General features: G+C 33.7%; 1 protein-coding gene across 6 annotated transcripts in view; it reads right to left on the reverse strand.

Moving 5' to 3' along the window:
- The window catches only part of UBAP1 (ubiquitin associated protein 1), a 58,216-nt gene that overhangs the window by 19,386 nt on the left and 14,574 nt on the right, over nucleotides 1-24,256 (reverse strand). For all 6 annotated transcript variants that reach the window (XM_072959242.1, XM_006216811.3, XM_006216812.4 and 3 more), the window contains exon 2: nucleotides 4,654-4,694. In XM_072959242.1, the coding sequence (XP_072815343.1) occupies nucleotides 4,654-4,687 (34 nt within the window). In that variant the 5' untranslated portion in view covers nucleotides 4,688-4,694. The remainder of the gene's footprint in view (nucleotides 1-4,653; nucleotides 4,695-24,256) is intronic.

The following is a 24,256-nucleotide window of genomic DNA, read 5'->3' on the forward strand; positions in this document are numbered from 1 at the left end:
AGTTCTATTATAGATTGGTAATGGGAAGATGAGGGGGGAAAACTACCTTAAAAAAGGACACTACTTAAAATATCTAAGCCAAATGATAATCTTTCAATTTCAGTTTCCTTGCCTCCTTTCAGTTAAGAATGACAGTGCTGTATACACCGACAACTTATATTCTATAAATGGAACTAGGCCCTGGCTTAGGGACAGACCAGATCAAATAGAACACCTTTAAACAACTGCTGTTTCCCTCCATTAGCACGAATTACAGATAAATGCTTTAAAAAGCAGTTTCATTTCACTAATAAAGCCAATGCCAAGGTGATTTAGCACATCCCCTAAATCCTCCCACCAATCTTCGTCACCTACCCCCAATTCTTTAAATATTGTTTACAGGAAAAGAGCAAACAGTTTTGTGATTATCTGGAGGCGGTAGAGATAAAGAGCAAAAGCCATTTAAAGAGACAGCAACAACAACAACAAACAGCAACCTTTTGAATGATGGACAGAGATGACCATAAGTACAATGAATGGTGATGCTGTGAGGATAACAAAGAACATTCTTCCAAATGCAGCCAGTTATGCCTTAGGAACTATTCATTGTTATCTAATACATCAGACTACTTAAAAACATCAATTTCTCTTGTTTCTCAACACATCTATTTTTTAAATATATTCAATAAAAACTCAATCACATGGCCCAGAGAATTAAACATTGTGACTAACAATTTGCTGGCTCACCCCAATTAACTTTCAGTTTCAGTCTTTATCACTGAAAATCTAGAATGTCTAAGCCCGTTCTCTTTAAGTCCCATTTAGAAAAAGGAAGTAGGTGCATCTCTGATGACTATGGCCGTGGCAGTTCCCCGAAGTTGGGTTCTGCTTATCGCTTGGTATTATGCCAGGGTGGAAGGGAAACGGCTGAATATGTAGTAACTCAGGATAAATTCTGGGAAAGCTTCATTCTGTTTTCTTTCTTTCTAAATTGCTGATATGTTTATGATCTTGTGACCTACGTGGTTTTTGTTTTGTTTTGTTTTTCTGAAAGAAGGTAATTTCATGTGGAAGAGAAATTCCTAATAAAGGGTAGCAAACAGATTATGTTTAATTCAGGTTTTACTGTGCATTCAAATTTAAGTTTTTGAAAAAAGAATAGAACAGGTGAAACTTAAAATTAAGTGAAAAAATTGCAAATCCATGATTGGATATCATCATTTAAAAGTTGTAAGTCAGATAACACTTTCAAAATTAGATCAACAGATAGACAGACACACAGACATATACACACACAGAGAAAATTATATAGATATTGCCATAGGGTGTGAAGCCAAAGAAAACACTACTCACGCCTAACAACAAAAATAAGCCACATAACCTACAAAATCAGCTTTCTAATATACAATGCATGGCATTAAATCAAAAATAAGACACACAAAGAAGAAAATGTGATCCATCATTGAGATAAACCAGTCATCAGATCCAAATCCAGGGATAGCCAAGATATTAGAATTATCAGACAACTTTAAAATTACTACAATAAATGTTAAAAGTCTGAAAGTTAAAGATGAACATGTGTGAGCAGACGGGGATTTCAACAGAGAGGTAAAAATATAGACACAAATGGAAATGCTAGAAATGAAAAGTGCAGTATCAGAGAAAAAAATTTTTGGTTGTTCATAAGCCAGGTTATGCTAATCAGAAGACAACAGAAGAGAAAAGAATCAAATAACTTGAAATTAGGTGAAAAGAAATGAACAGAACTGAAACACAAAGAGAAAAAAGTAGGGAAAAAAATGGAACAGAGCCATAAGAGATTTCTGAGACAATATCAAACAGCCTAATGCATGTGTGATTAGTCTCAAAAAGATAAGAGAGAGACATGGGCCAAAAGAAATGTGAGAAAAATAATGGCTGCAATTTTTCATAAGTGGTAAAAGATCAACCCACAGATCCAAGAAGTTTAGCTCACTCCAAGCAGGATAAATACACAGAAAATCACACCAAGGTACAACAGTCAAAATGCTACAAACAAAAGATAAAGAGAAAAATCTTGAAAGAAGGGGGATGTGCAGCATATTACACACAGGAGAACAATGAGATTAAATGACGACTGACATTACACAGTACAGCAATCATAGATCAACTTTTAAAACAATCTAAAATAAAATATTTTTCTATCACTTAGGAGAAAAAGTAGTGCAGTATCTTAGTAGAAATTAAACTAAGGGTAAAATGAATCTTTGTAGATGTCACAAATAGGACATCTTGGCCCTTCAATAGGGAGAACTTAGTTTTATCAAGTCCAATTACAGACTTATTTTTCCCAAATTAGAATCTGAGAGCATTTATCCAGTTATTACAAGAGTAATTTATGTTTGCTGGAACAGTTTTTAAAAATCCTTTAAAAGTCACTTTGAGAAAATAACTTTTTTCTTAGATAAGTGGAAAATGAGTTAAAAAATTACACAACATTGTAAATTAACTATACTTCAATTAAAAATAAATTTTTAAAAAAATTTAATTAAAGAAGATTGACATTTTAAAGCTCCAGGCTCCAAGAAAGGCCTGATTTACAATGAACCAAAAACTTGCAATTTACATAATACAAGGGCAATATTTTAAAAAATCTTTGAGAAATAACTGTTTATATCTCTTTAGAATTATTTAGGCATATGCTGTTATTAATGTCAGTGGAAAAAGTTCAACCTCAGTTGAAAAGAATGAACTTTAAGAAAAGTCAAATACTAGTCATAAGACAGCACAAGATCTTATTTAAGATATTTGATAGAAAAAATATTAAAATAGAAAAAAAGCATTTTTATATCCAGGCCTAAGAGCAGTTGTTATCTCCTTGTCCACATCCCAAATGCCCTAGAATTACACACACACACACAAAACCCCCAATGGACCAGTCAGATATTACCTGAATTAGGGGGAACCAATCCAGAGGCTACACCAGATACTCCCTTGATCAAAAGATACAAAAACTTCAGCTATATGGTGCTAAACAGTTTAGCTCAAAGATCAAGTAGCAAGCAGCACCATAACTGGGGTGGCCATTTTTGGCCCAGTGCACTGTATACAAGTAGGCCAAGAAAGGAAGTCTATAAACAGAAGAATAAAAATGGAGCACATCCGCAGAGAAAAGCAGTGAGAGATGTAGGGAGTAGCAGTCTGTTTCCTGGCTTTCTAATTTCAGCCTTGTAAGGCCAAGGCTGAACTTGATTTTCTGCACTCAGATGCCTAGAAGATTGCCTATTAAATATTCTCCACCTATTTCTCTTAATCTCTATTCCTTAAACAACATGATATCTAAAAATAAGATTCTTTACTCTAAAAACCCAACTAAAGCTACTAAAATTCAAATATGAACCTAGCAAATTAAAGCAGATGAAGCCAAAGAGAGAAAGAGAAAATCTTTTCTCAAATTTTTCTCAGTTAGAACGTTCCATTTAAGCACTAAAATTTTGGTTAAGAATATAAGGAGATGGAGGAAGTCCTAAAAAATAAGTCTGGAAAAAGTGATCCAGAGGCAATGACAGATCTGCCCCTCTATTATCATTTGATTACTCTGAAAGAGTCCTGTAATAATCTTTACACAACAGGACACAGCTTACCTGAAATATCTGATGCCTGACCTGTTATACAGAATGCAAATTCCAGAGTCTGAATGACTTAACTCCAAGAGGATTTAACAAAACATATGCAAGCAATATATGTAAGTACGTGCACAATGGCAATTCGAAATATTAAAGCTGTTGTATAAAATATACAGCAAGTTAAAACCATGGTAACTGTTGCACCACCCCAACTCAGCTGAGTCATATTATTAAACAACCACTTATAGATCAGAAGAGCATAATGACACGTTGCCATGCAGTCTACCAAATCACTCTTACATGACTTTTAAAACAGAAGATACTTTTTTAAAAACACCTTTTAAAATAATTGTGTTAAAACAGAACATTTGTTTTAAAACTCCTTTTAATATAATTGTGTTGTCTGGGTATTTCTAGTGTTTAATTCTTTTCTTCAACTGTGTGAAAAGAGGGTCTAATTTTAACTCCTTAGGCATCTCCATTCCTCCGAAATGCAAATAGTAAAGTTTATTAATGTATTCCATTTTGGAAGGTGTTATCTCAGAAAAAGACAGTAATAGTAATAGTTTACCACTATTAGTTTCAAGTGCAAAGTTATAATTATTACTACTGATACTTCTGTAATATAAATCTGCTAATCATGTCTTATTTATATTAAGTTACTTCTTTTTATGGGGGGGAACCTAAACCAAAACATTATAAAATGTTTAATAAAGCTTCAGAATTTTTTCACACCTATAATGGTGAAGAGATGGACCAGAGAGTAAGAAAGGGAATGGCAACTACTTCAAAATACTGTTGAAGAACAACAAAAATAGGCAGGCTCCCCATCCATCTCTGGTAGTTTCAAGTACCATAAACACAGAGATATTCTAAAGTTTAACTACCCACTTGAAGAAATACTTTAATATTAAAGTTATGTGAACTCCTATGGAATGTATATGCTACACTGTTGTACAACTTTATTTTTCTTAAGCAGACCATTTAAATAAACAAAAAGGGACACTTACTTAATGTGATTTCAAATTCTCAGATCAGATCGTAACATTGACATCTAACGTCCACTTACCATGAAAATCTGCACCCAACTTCTTAGAAGCCATTTAGAACCTGAAAAGCAAAGAAATACTGCTTAGGTGCATTATGGTTTGAGGGGATGTAAACAAATCATTATAAGAAAATTGAGACTACAAAAAAGAAACCAGAAGACTAAAAGGTTCCAGGACTGACACAACCATCAAATTTCTCAATCCTAAAGTCTCAAAAGAGAAAGCAGAAAGAGGGAGAAACCACTTTTCTAGAAAAAAACAAAGTATTTCTGAAATCTGCAAGTTCTGAAAAATACATATATTAGAAGAAAAGCAAACTAACCATTGACCAATTTATATGCAAACTGTCAAAAGAAAAAATTAAACACTTATTTTCCTGATATAAACTTCGAATATGTTAATAATAGGCTAAGAAAAATATTTCGTTTTATTCAGTTATATGTAAATACAGACCTTTTAATTAACTATAACTGTTAAGACTGAAATTTCTGAAGTAAGGAATGAATGACATATAATCCCTTGTATTTTAATTTTGTATAAAATTCCAAAAAAGGAAGGCAGAAAAACCCATAAAACCACACATCTAGCTTAACATTATCTTTGCACTTTGCCCCTATATAAATAGATACAAAGTCCTTTCCTTACACAAACAATCTAAGCTCTTCAATCTAAAAGTTTATCTCACTTGATATGGTGTTTATACCTTTAACTTACCTATGACATAAGCATAACAAATTTATGGTACGGTGTCTATTATCCTGCATTACGTATAGTACAATGCAAGGCATCATGGTCAAAACCACCTACAGGCACATCTCATTTTACTGCACTTTACCGGGCAAATTGAAGGCATGCTCAACCTCATATTGAGCAAGTCTAAGATGCCATTTTTCCAACAGCATTTGCTCACTTTGTGTCTTGTCACATTTAGGTAATTCTCACAATTATTCCAAACTTTTCATTATTATTCTATTTGTTATAGTGATAAGTGACCTTTGATGTTATTACTGTAACTGTTTCGACATTTTTTTTTAGCAATACAGTGTTTTTAAATTAAGGTATGTACATTGTTCTGGGGTTTTTTAGACAATGCTATTACTGTACACTTAATAGGCTACAGTATAGTGTAAACATAACTTATAAATGCACTGGGAAACCAAAAAAACTTGTGTGCCTTGCTTTATTGTGATAAATTTGCTTTACTTCAGTGGTCTGGAACCAAACTCGCAGTATTTCCAAGATATGGCTATATTTTCCACTGAAAGTTTTTTTAAAGAAGGCAAGTATACTGCACCTATCACGTGAAAATTACTCAAAACAATTAAATCTGCACAGGATTTTTTTTTAAGGAAACTGACAAACTGATTTTAAAATTTACATGGGAAAGCAAAGAAAACAGAACAGCCAAAACAATTTTGGGGGAAAAAAGTTGGAAGAACTTACCACCTAACTTCAAGACTTACTATTAAACTACAGTAATTAAGACAATATGGAAATGACATAAGGGTCACACAGGCCAATAGAACAGAGTATAGAAACAGTCCCATATCCATACAATCTACTGATTTTTAACAGAGATGCAAAGACAATTCAAAGGGGGAAAGGACAGTCTTCAACAAATCGTGCCAGACATTCATATGCAAAAAATAAACCTCTATCCATAGCTCCTTGCACCACATATAAAAATTAACTCAAGGGGATGGAGAGATTATGGCTAGGGGATACAGGGTTTCTTTTAGGGGTGATGAAAATGTTTTAACTTTGTGGTAATGATTACAAAACTCTGAACATATTAAAAGCCACTAGATTGTACACTCTAAATAGTGGATTATATGTGATATACTGATACACCACCACAACATGGATGAATCTAAAATGCATCATGGTAAGCAAAAGAAGCCAGACCCAAAAGGTTACATACATATATGTACGGAATATGATTCCATTTATGATATTTCAGAATAGGCAAAGCTACCAGAACAAAAAAGTAATCTAGCTATAGGGGACTGATAGTGGGGGAAGGAACTGACTATTACAGGAAACGGGAATTTTTTGAGGTTGATGGAACTGCTCCATATTTGATAGTACTAATGGTTACAAGACTATATGTGTTTGTCACAAATCATAGAACTGAACACAGCATAAATTTTACTGTATGTCAACTACACCGCAATTTTTTTAAAGTATGTATAGATATATCAACAACTGAAATTAGATAAAATAGAATCACTTAATAATAATAGTAACAACATTTTAACATATTCCAGTAGGAATGGAATGAAATTGCACTTTTAAAATGCCAAAATTCAAAATAACAAATGATATGGCTGTATCAAATTCTATTAGTATACTTTCTGCCTGATGACAAGGGTTTTCTACAGTGAAGTATGGTTTTTTTGTTTTGTTTTAATTTTTGTGTGTGTGTGCAAAGTATGGTTTATAACAAAGGATTTCTTCCCAATTTAAAAGCAAAAAAAATTTTAAGTGCAAGTAAATTGGTTTCTCTCTCTCAGCTTTAGAAGGGAAGAAAAACATGAAACACAAGTTGAAAAATGCAAATGTAACATTATTTCAACACTATGTCTTTAACTGGTAAAATACCTTCTAAACTTAGCAGACAGAGCAAGGCTAAAACACTTTTTAAAATGCAAGCTGGCTAGCAGATACAGGATTTCTCTATGGGGTGATGAAAATGTTCTAAAACTGATTGTGGTAATGGATCCAAAAGTCTATGTATATACTAAATACCATTCTATTCTTAAATAAGTGAACTGTATGGTATGTGAATTGTATCAATAAAGCTGTTACCAAAAAAAAGTAGCTCTGAATTTGGTAAGCTGTGCAAACTAAAAAATGATTATTTAGGTACAGAGGAAGGGAAAAAGAAAAATGAGTGATGTCTTCTGACTTCAATAATGGCTATTACGAGTGAAACAACAAATAAATTCACTCATTTATAAAAGAGAAAAATATTAATTTTTATAATCTGAAAGGTAATAAATTAACTCTCTTGGGTGGGAGGAGTTACCAAGCAAACAAAACAAACCATTTCCAATAGTCTATTCCTGGTTCTAACTTAGCCAAGGCCTCTTCAGAGAGGAATTTCCCTAGCTTATTTTACATCCAACTTATCTGTCCTATGTTAGGCAGAAAGTCATACTGTAACAGTAGCAAGAGGTATATATTTGTCCTGATGTCCAGTGACCCCAGAATGTAGGTGTCCCCACATTAAGACCTCACTAGCCAGCAAGTGTCACTCAAGGATAGTTTTTAAGAGTCAACAGCAAACAATTACCACCATTTTCATTACTCACAGAAAGGTGCAGGTTAGCTAACTGCTGTTGTCTTAAACACAACACTGAGTACAAGACAAAGGTTGTGTTCAATCCCTTTAAAGGTAAAAAGTATTACATAAAAGGTAAGCATTCATGGGGGGTGGGTATAGCTGAGTGGTAGCGTGTGCTTAGCATGCACGAGATCCTGGATTCAATCCCCAGTATCCCTGTTAAAATAAATAAGTAAATAAATAAATCTAATTACCTCCCTGCCAAAAGCAAACAAAAAAGTAAGCATTCACAGATTTCAAAAGAAACAAGTCAAATTTTAAAACCGGCAAAAAGAAAAACGTCAGAAGGAAATACATTAAAAATATTTTAAGCAGCTGCCACCTCTAGGTGGTAGTACTAGGAATAATTCATAAAATTTTTCCAGTTTCTGAACACTGTATGGCAAACAAGTATTTAATTTTATAATTTCTTTAAAGTTTTCTTTAAAAGTTTCAGTTTCCAGCATGATGTGGGGATGAACTATTCTGGTTAATATCCTATCAGTTAATGGAGAGTTAAAATTATAAAGTATATGGATCATCAATTTTCAAAGAAGCAATAAACCATACTGAAAATGATTTAACTTTTTTATTGTATGTGCAGAAGACATTTCACAGACCCTTAGACGCTTCAGGATCATCATAATGTACCTAAATCACAAGAATACAAGAAGACATTTAAATCCAGAAGCAAGATTCTTGGCAGCCTCAATCTTCCCACAGAAGCGCAGACCAGAAATATGTTTTTCTAAATCTCTGTTGGGAAAGAAGTAGAATCAAAGCATCCAGCAACAAGAGCTGGGAATATGCTCACAGACAGGTGTAGGAAATTAATGTTTTCATCTCTGTGTTCCTAATATTTACTGATATTGTGGGATATCAGCTATCTGAAGAAGCAGCTGAGGGATAAATGGTTTGGGAGAGGCTCTGATTTAATAAATAATTTTGTGAATAAGCTAACATCAGGAATGTTTTAAAGAAATTCCACCAAATTAAAATGGATTCCTAATGGCTTTTTTAAAAGAAAAAAGGCTCAACCAAAGACAATCCACAGAATAAGAAAAAAGATCTGCAAATCATCTGATAAAGGACTTGTATCTAGAATATATAAATAACTATACAATTCAGTAATAAGACAAATAACCCCACTAGAAAGTCAGCAAAAAGATATGAATAGTCAACTCTCCAAAGATGTACAAATGACCAAGAACCACATGAGAAGATGTTTAACACATCATTACTCACTTGTCAGGGAAATGCAAATCAAAAATTTCCACCCCTTCACCTCCAGCCCCGACCCCTACTCCCATTAAAACATGCATATTATCTGCAAGAAGTAAAATTTCTCTTAAGGAAAGACTAATTAATGAAAATTAAAATATAGTACCCCTTATTACTAAATAAAAGGGTGTAAATTTTTTACAATTATGCCTGAATAGAGCTGATAAAATGCAGTTATCTAGGGGTTTTCTTTAAATATTAAAATAGTTCACTGAATGCAACTATTATATTTTCCACAAACCTTAAGAATATGAGAAATCCATCCATATCTGGTACTTAAAAGATTTTTCTAATGGAGGCTATACAGTAAAACTTCACTCTCTCTCAAATATCAAAGGCATTTTAATACCTACTCAGGGTCAACTTCTTTTTTCCTGGACCATCTGGACCATTGGAATATATATATATTCCACATGGACTTACTACATTTTATTTAATTATAAACTTATAATACTTTCCTATAATCTAAATGTTCAATTATGGAAATGATTAAATTATGGAAAATTCAAAAGATGGGGTGTGATGGCATGAAGTTTATTAAAAGCATATAAATAATGGGAAATAAGTTTTAAAATGTTTTTCAAGTTGAATTGAACTTTTAACTATGTAAAAAAGTTGCACAAAACATGACTGAAAAAATACATATGCCCCAAATGTAAAATTATAAATGCTCATAGGAGGAAAAAAAAGGCATAAGTAATCATAAATTTCCACTAAAATAAATATAAATGCTTCTATTAAGGAAAAAGTAGAAATAACAGTAACACATTCTTAATTCATAAACTTTTACACTAATAAAATGTAGAACTCCCTGAAGCAACCAAAAATTAAAAGCAATGTTCTATTTTGCTAGTTCAGTGCCACTTCAATTCAAATGTACAGAAAGGAAATCTGGTAACTTAAAATTTGAATCGCTGATAAAGACATCTAAGGAAAACAGAAGAGAAAATGGGCAACAAGAAGAGAACTTCAGGGAGAGAAGGAGCTAGAGTGCAAGAGGCAGAAAAGATGGAGTAAGGAATGAAAAAAGGAAAGGTAAGGAGGGTAGGGAAAGGAAGGAAGGTAAGGGCAGGAGACCATGAGAATGAAAACATCTTGGCAAGGCCCAGGCAGCTTTGTAAGGGGAAAACAAAGCCCAAGAGCAACTTAATATTAATGTCCTCATTCTTTCCTTCCCTTTCTTATATAGTCATTTAAAGGACTATTACATGAAATTACACTCAACAAACAGCTTCCAAATACATAACAGCAATTTAATAACTCAGTAATCTATCACAGTTACACATACCACAACATGAGGTGCATCGGGAACTTTCCAATATACAAATTAATCCAGGATATTCTCAAATTTACAGAGAAAGATGGTTTGGGGAATTATCAAATTTCAAGTCTGACAACAAAGTTAACACCCATGCAATTAGCACTCATACAACACATACATGACTAAAAATCAGACGTGTAACTTCCATTAAAATGTCAATACTAGGCTATACTGTATTTGTAAGAAAAAGCTTTCTTCTCTCTCAGGTCCCAGAGACGTTGTGGAGCCTCAGTTCCTTCGTGGGTAAAATAAGGGGAACAGACTGAATAATCACCCAACCCTAAACATACCATAAATCTATAATGTTACAATAGAATGAAGGAAAAATATTCATGTTTCCAAATTAAATATTCATTGTTCAAGATAAGAGATCAGCATTTACCACACAGCAACTTTATGAAGATGTCTTCACTGGCAAAATAAAAAGCTGGCAACCGTATGTTAAATCCCCACCCTCTCCTTTTTTAAAAATTTTAGTGATACATGAAACCTTGACCTCTGGAAATCATTTTCCTATATCACATATAAAATAATAACCTCAAATGAGTCTAATTAGAAAAACAAAAGACATACTTTTGCATACTGCCTGAGACAGAACAAAATCTCAACAAAGACTGGTGAACCTAACATAACTTACAATAGAGTAAACTATTTTCTAAGGACTCTACCAGTAAATTGGTATACTTATACACAAAATGTAGATTTTTAGTTGAACATAACAATATTATAATCTTATTCTGACTGAAGAAAGTGGCTGTGAATACTGAATTGAGTTTATGAAACCTTACCTTCAGTCTCTTCTTCAAGTTTGAGAATTAGCAAGAGACCATTTTAAGGATCTATCACTGTTCCCAAGTTCTAAAACTAACTGCAAAACTAAGCCCCCTAAATTATTAGCTGCTGCACATCAGCAAATCTGGCTGAAGATGGAAGGCCAACAATAGAGGTCAACAGGACACTGATTCACACTGAGGAGTATTCCAAAGTCTCAGTGAGCTCTTCTTTACACATTAATTTCTTCTTTCAATTTGGCTGGAATACTGCCTGTTCAGTCAGATTTTTCCTGGGCACTGCTGTCTCAGGAAAACAACGAGCTAAAAAAGGAAAATCTAAAATCTTGGAGTCACTAACCTGCAGAAACAAGGTCTAATGGGCCCCACCATTTTGGAAAAGAGGGGAGTATCTCTAGGTGGATATGAAAACAAATAAAATATAAAATATAGTCTTATAATGGTGGTTATATCTGGGTAATGGGTTTACAGATGGGACTTTTGGTTTTTTCTTTTATGCTATTGGCTTCCCAAGTTTCCTACATTGAGAACATATCCACCAACTGACATACATACACATACTTTGTAATTAAGAAGAAAAAAAAAAAAACAGTAAACAGAGGGAAAACAAACCCCAGACACCTGTAAGAGGACTAAAACGAAACAACACAATATATAACTAATGAAATATGATGTAAGAGAGAGAAAAAAGAATAAAAAAAGAATAAATCAGTGACCGCAAAGAATACCTAGAAACACACAAATGGTTAATGGTTCTAGGTTATAGATTTCATGGAGATGTAACAGGTGTTTTACTTTACTGATGATAAAGGATGCAATCCATGATGAAGAGCTAACATTATGAACTGCCCCAAATAACTTAGCATCACCACTCGTAAAGCATAAACTATAGGAAACAGAAGTAGGTAGAAATACGTAATTAATAAGATAAATCTAACTTCTGTCAAAAGTACTCTGAAAGCAGAACATACCTTTTTAAGTACCCACAGAATTTTACAAAAACTTGAGTAAATATTTGGCCACAAAGAATTGCAATAAATTTCAAAAGTCAGAAGCAGAACAGCCTATAGTCAAAAGGCAAAAAATTATAAATTACATCAGAAAACAAAAAAGTCCTACTACCTGAATTTTTAAACTGACTCTTACAGAACTCATGGATCCAAGAGGGAACCAAAAATAAAATGCAGAAGATAATGACAATGAAAATACTGAATCTGATAACCTACAACATGCAACTAAAGCAGTCCTCAGGAAAATCCACAGCATAGAGCAGTTCTCAGAGGAAAATTCACAGCACAAGGACTTAGAACCACACCTATGGAAAACACAAGAATGGAAACAGCAAAGATATAAGCAGAAAATAATCAATTAAATATTAGAAAAATAGATCAACTAGTAAATAAACCCAAGAGCTGGTTCTTTGAAAAATTGTAACCATCCAGCTAACTTAATTTAAAAAGGGGGGGATGAATATGTATATAAAATAGAAGAAATTAAAATAATCTTAAGTCATTGCTTTGTTCATCTCCTTGCAAATACATTTGAGAACCTGGACAAAATGGATGATCTCCTAGGAATCTATTATTTATCAAAACTGATTATAGAAGAGGCAGAAACCTTAACCAGACCTGTAACTACAAAGGAAATAGAAAAAGTTATCAAAGAGCTCTCGCCACCAAAAGAAACCTTAGTCCAATGAAATTTTAATTGTTCCAAAACATAAGAAAAAAAGGAAAGTTTTTAATTTTTTTAAAAATAAAAATTTTGATGCCATGAGAAAAACTACAGAAAAATCTTACATACAGATTAAAAAGTTCTCAAAATAAAAAGCAAAAATTTAGCAGTACATTATAGGAATACATCATGTCCAAGTGGGATTTACTGCAATACAGGATAGTTCAATATTAGGAATCTACTGATATAATTCACCATATATTAATAGATCTCCGAAGAAAAATCATATAGCCGTCTCCTTAACATGAGGTTAAATACAATAACAAAACCCATCTCTCCCCATACCAAAGTTGAGAATGCTGACTAATGGGGAAACTACACAGATTCCATTAATCATAGGAGCAATACAAAGGTGTCATTATCACAATTATTTAACATTATTATTTAACATTAGATGAAAGAAGTAAAAGGTTATAAAAAGTCAGAAAAGAGACTTTCCTGGAGAAACCCCAAAACTGAAAAACTATTACAAATACAAGAGAATACAATAAAGTATTTCTGGGTGCAAAATTAATATTCTGAAACAAATAGCCTTCATATATACAATGACCAGACAAGAAGTGTAATAGAAGCATTATGTACCCCAGGAGATAAAAAGTAGGAACAAACTCAGATGTAAAGGAAGAAAACTAAAACTACTGAAAGACTCAAAAGAAGACTTATACAAAAAAAAAAAGAAAAAGAAGAAGAAGACGACTTATACAATTGGAAAAATACACGATAATCTTGGCTAGGACACACAACATCATTAAGAGCAATTCTCCCTAAGTTGTTACATAAATTTGGCACACCACAAATGAAAACTGGAGTCTTCTGTTTTTGTTTTCCTAACTAGACAAACTGATTCTAAAATTCATATGGAAACAACAATTAGCAAAAGCCAGGAAAATTCCAAAGAAAATAATAAAAGGAGACTAGCCTATCAGACATTAAAATATTTATTACAAGATACAACACTTAAAGCTGTGCTGTACTGGCACATAAACAGACCAATGGAACAGAGTAGAAATCCCTAAAAATACCTCAAATGTGGACATTAAAAGTGCCATTTAATATCTGTGAAGTGATGGAACAACTGAGTAGCCACCTACAAAAAAGTAAAGTTGAATGTTCGCCTCACATTCCATACCAAAATAAATCCCAGACGAATCAAAGGTATACTAACTAGACAAAACAATATCCTTAAAATTAAAAAGTTAAACAATGATTTCTTGTAGTTGCCAATAAATAGTCTGAAACTGTAAGGCCAGTGAGACTAACATAATGTAAGAACCAAAGTACTGAACAGTTGAAAGTTAGAACAGGGAGACCATGACAGCTACCTATATTCAAACTCTTCCTCACCTAGATCTGAGGTCTCTCTCCAAATTCTTTTGGTTTCCTTTTGCTCAGAACTTGACCTTTTTCATCTATATAGCTTAGCAACATGATTTACCCATCACTTCAATTTTACTTTAGTAAGTTTTCTTCCATTCAATACATCTCCATGGTTGACCACAAGCTCACCTCTCCTCACTACAACAAAAACAAAACTAACTGCTAAACAACCATCCAAAAAAAAAAAAAAGACTGGAACCTAGCAAAGAAGATCTTCTTCAACTGGAAACATAAAGAGGGAACAACAGCAGGATGGTAGAAGGGACGTGCTCATAATAAAATCGGGCCCCATACTCCAGGGTGGGTGACCCACAAGCTGAAAAATAATGGGTTGCAGAGGCCCTCCCACAGGAGTGAGAGTTCTAAGTCCCATGTCAGGATTCCCAGCCCAGGGTTCTGACATTGGGAGAAGGAGGAGAAGCCAGGACATCTGATTCTGAAGCCCAGCAGAGCTTAACTCCAAGAGTCCCACAGGACTGGGGGAAACCGAGACTTTACTCTCTTGGGAAGCATTCACAGAATCTTGCATGTGCCAGGTCCAAGGGCAGAGGCAGTGATTTCATAGGAACTTGGGCCAGACCTGCCTGCTGGTTTTGGAGGATCTCCTGGAGAGGTAGGGGACAGCTGCGACTCACTCAAGGGACATAAAAGCTGGTGGCACACATTCCAGGAGTGTTCATCTACATGAGGTTTCCTGGAGGCTGACATCTTGATTGGATCATTAGCACCAAGACCTAGCCCCACACAACAATCTGTAGGCTTAAGGGCTGGGAAGCCTCAGGCCAAACAACATACTGGGTGAGAACACAGCCTCACCCATCAGCAGACTTCCTGAGCCACAAACGCCCACAGACACAGCCCTACCCACCATCAGAGGTCCAGGACCAAGCTTCATCCAGCAGTGGGAAGGCAACAATTCCTGCCAGAAAACCTGCATAAGCCTCTAATCCAGCCTCATCCACCAGTAGGAAGACACCAGAAATAAGAAAACAACAATCCCAAAGCCTGGGAAGAAATCCACAAACACAGGCCAGACTCTACACTGGGACCAGCTGGACCCTGGCCCTTGGGTGACAAGAGAGGAGTATCCTGCTGGGACACATATGATGTCTCACAGAGGGCCACTTTTCCAAGGTGGAAAAACATAACTAACCTATCTAAAAATACATATAGAAAGACAGACAGTATGCGGCAACAGAGGAATATCTCCCAGGCCAAGGCATAATTTGGAAGGAACAAATGGAAGTGGAAGATTAAGAGGTACAAACCATTAGGTATAAAATAAGCTACAAGGATGTGTTTGTACACCATGGGGAATATAGCCAATATTTTATAATAACTATAAATGGAGTATAACCTTTAAAAATTGTGAATCACTATGTTGTATACCTATAAACATAATACTGTACAACATAATACTATACTTCAATTTTAAAATGATATTGTAAAATAAACACATAAATAAATAATTAAAATTTTAAAAAAGTTAGAACAGGATTACTCAATTAAAAATTTCAAGTCAGTACCTTAACCAATTCATTAAAATTCACTTAACATGGTTTCTTCAATGTAATTTGGAATTTAGTGAATAAGAGTACAATATCCCAATAGGAAATACAGCCACAAACCTACCCAATTTAATTTTTAAAACTGTGAATGAACATTAACTGGAAAAAAAATAATTTCAAGAAATTGTTGAATCAAAAATATCTCCTCCCCAACTCTTTCAAACATCATGTCACAACTTATAAAAGAATATGAAAGAGAAAAGAGCACTTTGCACAGTTAAAAACTTGTGTTCTAGTCTCACTTCTTTCATCAGTTTGGGATGGTTTGGAGCTAGTCAAAACCTTTGAAAGAATAAAGTAAAAAATTCAGGGCTTCTGTAAAAAGAGAAGCCTTGAGTAAATGATGTCTGACAATTTTTTCAAAATCTTTAAGTGTCTAGATAAATTCTTTTATAAATATGTAATTCAATGGTTTTTACTGTCTTATACATATAAGAAAGGCATCACAAGACTACACAGCCTTAGTTATGAGGTCACATAAATACATGTAATCACTTGTTGAGTCTATGACTCAGTAAGTATACATAGTCCACACCCATTTTTTTTTTAATGGAGAAGGAAATGCTTACTATTTGACACCAATAACACTATTTCACCTTATAAGTAGCCAATACAAAATAATTGGTTGATTTGAAATACAAAGAACCTAACTATCATACCAGAGGCTATTAATCTGACCTGAGAGAAGTAATCACAAATATAATTTTTCTTCTTCCAGCAGTCTTCACACTCAGTGGATTACATCACTCTGACTGTTCCAGTCATGTGAAATCTGAATGATTTTTTTTCCCATGGAAGCAAAGAAGTAACAGCCTTGCTCACCAAACTTGAGAACTCATACCCCAGGGGAACACTGCAATACCAGGGAACAAACAATATAAAGGTAGTACCACTTCACAGAATATCAAGTTTTGAGGGGAGAAGGTAAGGGATGCTAAGTAGTTTCACAGACAAATAAAATACTTACATGTAAAAATAAGCACCAGGATAGATGCCTTTAAAAGTTCTATCAAATCTTTAAGAAAAAGACTATTTTACTTAAATTATTCCAATATATAAAATGGAAACAAACACAGCAGTTCGTAGTTGTATACAGGATTTATTTATGGGCGATCTTCCCCACTAGGCTTAAGCACTATGAGCACTTTAAGAGCCATTTCTGTTTTGTTCACCATCTCACCAAGCACAGTGCCTGTAAGTAGTGCTCAGTAAGTACCTGTTGAATGAATGTTGCCCAACTGCCAAGTTACTATATGAGATTAGCAGAATACTAATACCAAAACTTGACAAGGGAAGGATAAAAAAGGAAAATAAGAAACAAACCTCATATATTTGTATATGGGTATACTTACATTTATATATACACACTAAATTCTAATTAAAATAGTAGTAAATTGAATTTAACAGTTAGCAAACTCCTGGCTGTAGGAAACTTTTTAGGAAAAAATTACTGTTTCCTTCAACACAGAATTTAAAAAAAACTGTAGAAAGGAAGGAATCTATAGACTAAAAAAGAGCATAAGAGATACACCTAAAAGAATCACAAGATACAAATTATATTTGGATCCCAATCCAAATAAACTGGGGAAAAAAGACAAAACAATTGAGAAAACAACTGGATATTTGACACATTAAATACTAAGTTAATTTTTAAGGCAGGATACAGTTTTTTAATTCCTATCTTTCAGAAATACACAAAAATATATTTACAGATAGAATGATATGACTGGGATTTGCTTCAGAATAATTGGGAAGAAGGTCTGTATATAAAATAATATTGTTATAGTAATTATAAATGGAGTATAACCTTTCAAAATTGTGAATCACTATGCTGTACAAGTGAAACTTACATAATATTGTACAACAATTATACCTCAATTTTTTTAATATGCAGATTTTTTGTGTTTCATTTTTGTTTGGCAGGGGAGGTAATTAGGTTTGTTTGGGTTTTTTTTAATGGAGGTACTAGGGATTGAATCCAAGACCTCATGCATGCTAAGTGTGCACTCTACCACTGAGCTATACTTTCCCACTCTAACTATATCTCAATTTTTAAAAAAAGATTGATAGCTGTTGCAGCTGGATCTACATTTTTAAGTATGGAACTTTCTAAAATAAAGAACTAAGAAGGAGGAGGGCATAGCTCAGTGATAGAGTGCATGCCTAGCATGCACAAGGTCCTGGGTTCAATCCCCAGTATCTGCTTCCATTAAATAAATAAATAAACAAACCTAATTACCTTCCTCCCTAAAAATAAATAAATAAATAAATAAATAAATAAATAAATAAATAAATAAAAATAAAATAAAATAAAGAACTAAAACAAAAAGACGTTACTGCTAGAGTGCAAAATGAAAGAGACTGCAGAATAATCACAATTTAAATTTCTAACACTGTGCATTACATCTAACTCATAATTGACAACCATCACATCAATAATCACATCAATAATCTGAAAAATCACTATCAGTAGATGTTAAAACAAGTGGGTTAAAGTTCCATGAGAGTAACAGGATACACACATAATCTCAAAGTAGCTCCCCAAAATATATTTTTTATTAATTATAGTGGAGAAAACATTAACTTTATTTTGGCAGACACCTCCTTGATCAAGTATCAAAATTAACACCACCAATAATGGGACAAATTGACACCTCCATATATGATGCACAAAGAACACATCAATTCTGTGGTATTCCTGCCAAAAATTAACTTATCATGAGAAAGTATCAAACAAAGTGAATCTAATCATGAAGAAGTATCAAACAAACCCATCTTGAGGGACATTCTATGAAATAAATGGCCTGTATTCTACAAGTATGTCAAAGTCATGAGACAAAGACTTAGAAATTATTTCAGATTAAAGGCGATTAAAGAGACAAAACAACTAAATGCATGATCCCAGGATATTCTTTTGCTGTAAGGATATTACTGGACAACTAGTGATGCAGTAACAGCTAATTTCCTGACTTTGATCATTAGTATGTGGCTATGTAAGAGAATGTCCTTGTTTTTAGGAAGCACACACTGTATAGAATATCATGTCTGCAACTTACTTTCAAGCAGTTAGGAATAAAATAATATGTAAATGTAAGCATAGATTGGTAAGATGATAGAGAAGCAGAGTGAGTAAAGAAGGTAAGAAAAACATTTAGGTAATCTGAGTAGAAGGTATACAGGAAGTATTTGTACTATTACTGCAACCTTTCTGGTACATCTGAAATTATATCAAAATAAAAAGCTAAAAAAAAACCTCAACAAGCACATATATGTGCATGACTTTTTGTGTATACATACATGTATACATATAGTGTGTGTGTATATAAATATGAACTGTTAACAGTGGTTAGTTCTAGAAAAGGGTCAAAATAAGGTTTTGATGTTCTCCTTTCTATACTTCTGGAGCAGAAAAAATACAATAACTGAAACAAAATTTTCTAGAGGGGTACAATAGCAGATTTGAGCAAGCAAAAGAAAAAAATCAGCAAACTTCAAGGTAGAGCTATGTCTGCAAAGGAAGAAAAAAAGAAAAAAGAAAAGCAAATGAGAGCCTAAAGGACCCGTGGGATGCCATTAAGAATATCAACATACACATTACAGAAGTCCCAGAAGAGAGAAAAAGGTAGAAAGAGTATTTTTTAAAAAACAATGGCCAAAAACTTCCCAGATTTGAAGAAAGACATGAATCTATGAATTCAAGAAGCTCAATGAGCTCGAAATAGGATAAACTCAAAGAGATTCAAACCAAGACACATTATAACCAAACCGTTGAAAAACAGAGACAAAGAATCTTTAAGTACAACAGAAGAAACTCATCATTTACAAGGAGCCTCAGTAAGATGAACAGCCAATTTCTAATCAGAAATCTTGGAGGCCAGAAGATAGCAGGATGACATATCTAAATTGTCAAAAGAAAAAAAACTCTTAACCAAGAATTCCGCATCTGGCAAAAACTGTCCTTCAAAAATGAGGGAGAAACTGGAACATTCTCAGATAAATAAAAATTGAGGAAGTTTGATGCCATTGGACCTGGCCTACAATAAATGTTACAAGTCCTTCAGGTTGAAAAACGGCAGGATACTACAGTTAACTCAAAGCTATAGGAAGAAATAGAGACCTCTGCTAAGGGTAAATGGGCTAAAAGCCAGTACTGTGGGTTTTTGGTTTCCAATTCTCTTTTTTATTTACCACAGGACTTCATTTATAGGACTTACTTACTATAGAAAAATGCATAATAATTATTGTAAATCTATGTTATTGTCTTTCTATGTCCGGCTTATTTCACTTACCATAATGCCCTCCAAGTTCATCCATGTTGTAATATAAAACTGCAATTTGTGGGGGGAGGGTAAAGCTCAGTGGCAGAGCATGTGCTTAGCATGCACGATATCCTGGGTTCAATCCCCAGTAACTCCATTAAAAAATAAATAAACAAACCTAATTCCCCACCACCAAAAAAAAATTTTTTTAATTACAATTTGTGACAACATTTAAAGGAGTGAGGACAGAACCATTATAGGAGAGTCTTCGTATGATATTGAGGTTAAGTCAGTACCAGTTCAAACTAGATTGTTAGAAATTTACGATGTTAAATGTAATCCTCAAGAGAAATGAAAACATACATCCACACAAAGTGGAAAAAAACCAAATATCCATCAACTGATGAGTGGATAAATGAAATACAATAAATCTATATAATGGAATATTATTCGGCAATAAAAGAACAATGGCATAGCTCACAAAGAAAACATGCTAAATGAAAGAAGTCACAAAAGCTACACGTTTTGTTTCCATTTATGTAAAATGTCTAGAATAGGCAAATCCAGAAACAGAAAGTAAATTAGTGGTTGCTAGGGGCTGTGGGGAGAGAAGAATAGAAAACAAATGCTAATGAGCATGGAGTTTCTGCTTGCAATACTGAAAATGTTCTGAAACATTTTCAACAGATTGTAGTGGTGATTACCACCATTCATGAAAATACCAAAAACCACTGAACTGTACACCTTTAATGAGTGAATTTTGTGATATGTGAACTGTATTTTAAAAAAAGTTTTACAACAATTATAATCCATGTTATATTTTCAATAAATGTTACCTAAACAAGTATTTTAATAATGGATATTTCCAATGGTGGAATTGTTTTTTACTTTTATACTTTTTCTTTTTACATATCCCTACATTTTGAGTTTCCAAAGCAACTATGTATTACATATTTCAAACAATATCATTTTAAACCCCTCAAATGAATCCAAACTGAAACAAATAAACCTAATTGTACCTGAAATTAGTAAAATGACCCCATAAAAAATAATTTCAAGTAACTTTAAAACTCAGTATTCTAACTGTATATATTACTGAAATATATTCTAAGAACTGCAAAGATTTTAGATTTTACTTTTTCTTGTTAGCTGTATTATCAGAATTACTATCTTTAAACCATTTATGTATATATGCAATATAGCAAATAAGTAAAAATCAATACAAACGTGATTTTTTAAAAATATCTGTAGGACAGTATCAATGAGCATCCCTGATACCCAGATTTTGAGCTCTCAATATATCATTTCTGCATTAATTCTTTTTTTCTCCCAGTTTTATTGAGATATAATTGACATACAGCACTGTATAAGTTAACGGTATATATATATATTGATTTAACTTACATACATCTTGAGAAAATTATCCTAAGTTCAGTGAACATTCATCATCTCATACAGATACAAAATTAAAGAGAGAGAGGGGTAGGTATAGCTCAGTGGTAGAGCACATGCTTGGACAAGGTCATGAGTCCAATCCCCACTAGCTCCATTTAAAAAATAATAATAAAAATAAAAATAGAGACATAGAAAAAAAACTGTGTGATTTGAACTCAAAGGATTTACCCTCAACAACTTTCATATATAACATACAGCAGTGTTCATTATATTTATCATTGCTGTACATTACATCCTAGCACTTATTTACCTTATAACTGTAAGTCTGTACCTTTTGATTGCCTTCATCCAATTTCTCCCTCCACCCACCCTCACCTCTGGTAACCACAAATCTGATTTCTTTTTCTCTGAGTTTGTTTGTTTTTGAAATACATTTGACCTACAACTAACTCTTAGTTGCTGTTAAACAACATAGTGATTTGGTTATTTCTATACATTTCAAAATGATCACCACAGTAAGCCTGGTTACAGTGTCACCATACAAAGATATTACATAGTTATGGACTATATTTCCCACACTGTACATTTCATTGCTTTGGCTCATTTTACAATTGAAAGTTTGCATCTCTTAATCTTCCTCACCTATTTCTTTCCTCCCTCCATCCCCCTCCCCTCTGGTATCCACCTGTTTGTTCTTTGTATTTATACTGTTTCTGTTCTGTTCCGTTTGCTCATTTGCTTTGTTTTTTTTTAAGATTCCACCAAAGGAAATCATACAGTATTTGTCCTTCTCTGTGTGACTTATTTCATTTGGCATAATACCATCTAGGTCCATCCATGTTGTCACAAATGGCAAGGCATCATTCTTTTTTGTGGCTGAGTAGTGTGCCATTGTGTGTGTGTGTGTGTGTGTGTGTGTGTGTGTGTGTGTGTGTGTGTGTGTGTGTGTGTGTACACACCACGTCTTCTTTATCCATTCACCTATTGATGGGTACTTGGGTTGCTTTCGTATCTTGGCTATTGTGAATAATGCTGCTATGAACACAGGGGTACATATACCCTTTGTAATTAATTTTTCTTTTCTTTAGATAAAGATCCAGGTGTGGAATTCTGGATCATATGGTAGTTCTATTTTTAGTTTTTTGAGACACCTCCATACCGTTTTCCATAGTGGCTGCACCAATTCATATTCCCACCAACAGTGTAAAAGGGTTACCTTTTCTCTACATCCCCACCAACACCTGTTATCTGTTGTCTCTTTGATAACAGCCATCTGACAGGTGTGAGGTAATATTTCACTGTGGTTTTGATTTGGACTTCCCTGATAATTAGTAATGCTGAGCATCTTTTCATGTGCCTCTTGGCCGCCTGTATGTCTACATTGAGAAATGGTTGTTTTCAGATGTGCAGGATGAGCTCGTAAGATGAACCTGGGCCGTCTGTTGTGCATGAAAACAAGAAATTTTTCAAAGATACATACATCATGTCAAAAAGCTACCAACCTGAAATGGCTCCCACTGATCAAAGATGAAACAACTTGTGCATCAAAAAGAATGACTATAATTGTTTCAAATAATATGGTATAAATCCACAGGTCTATGATGACACTCAAGAAAAATCCATAGAAAACCAACAGCCAGAAACACATACACACTCACAAATAACCAGCTACCACTAAGAGATGACTATTTCACCAACTCTTTACTTTGAAATTGGTAATTAAAAGAATTAAACATTTATTCTTCCTTTACAGTAGGAACTACACTTCAGGGTAAGCCTACTGATGAAGAAAAGCTCTTTATAGAAGAATGGCACCTCATAAACATAAATATGGCAGAAACAGCATGACGATACAAGTTTACAGCTTCTAACTAACTGACTCAAATAAGTATCATAAATGGATGCTAAGCTATTAGGTGAAGATTAATAGAGAGCTTTAATAATAGAAGGATCAGGCTGACATCACCTGAACACACTAGAATCACTATATGGGGGACAACCATTGATTATGTACCTTCTGATGTGATGCGAAAGTACACAGCACCACTTATGTGATGCTCCTCCCCACATCCAAACAACAAAAACAACAAAACCATGAATTAAATCAAGCTTCAAACCATTACTTCACAAGAATTAGAGAAGCAAGCGAAAAAACAACACTGGAACACACAAATCCTGAATGTGGAATACCTACAGGATAAATGGCCTGGTTTCTCCAATGAATCAATAATATGAAATAGGGATTACTATCATATAATAAAAGAGACTCAGCAGACATGAAAACCAAGTAAGTTATAAGTATGGACCTTAACTGAATTGAAAATAGAGCAAACTACCTATAAAGTGACACTTTTAAGACAGTAAGAGAAATTTCAATATGGACGGTATTAGATTATATTAAGGAATTACTAATAACTGTTAAGACGTGATAATAGCATGAGAGTTACGTTTAAAAAAAAAGAAAACTGCCTTATCAGTTAGAGATATAAAATAATGAATTAACAGAAATGTTTGAGATTTGCTTTAAAATACTTCAGGTACGTCCCCATTTCCAAAAAAGGTAGGAGAAAAG

This window comes from Vicugna pacos, chromosome 4 (genome assembly GCF_048564905.1).
Source record: "Vicugna pacos chromosome 4, VicPac4, whole genome shotgun sequence".
NCBI classification, from domain to species: Eukaryota; Metazoa; Chordata; class Mammalia; order Artiodactyla; family Camelidae; genus Vicugna; species Vicugna pacos.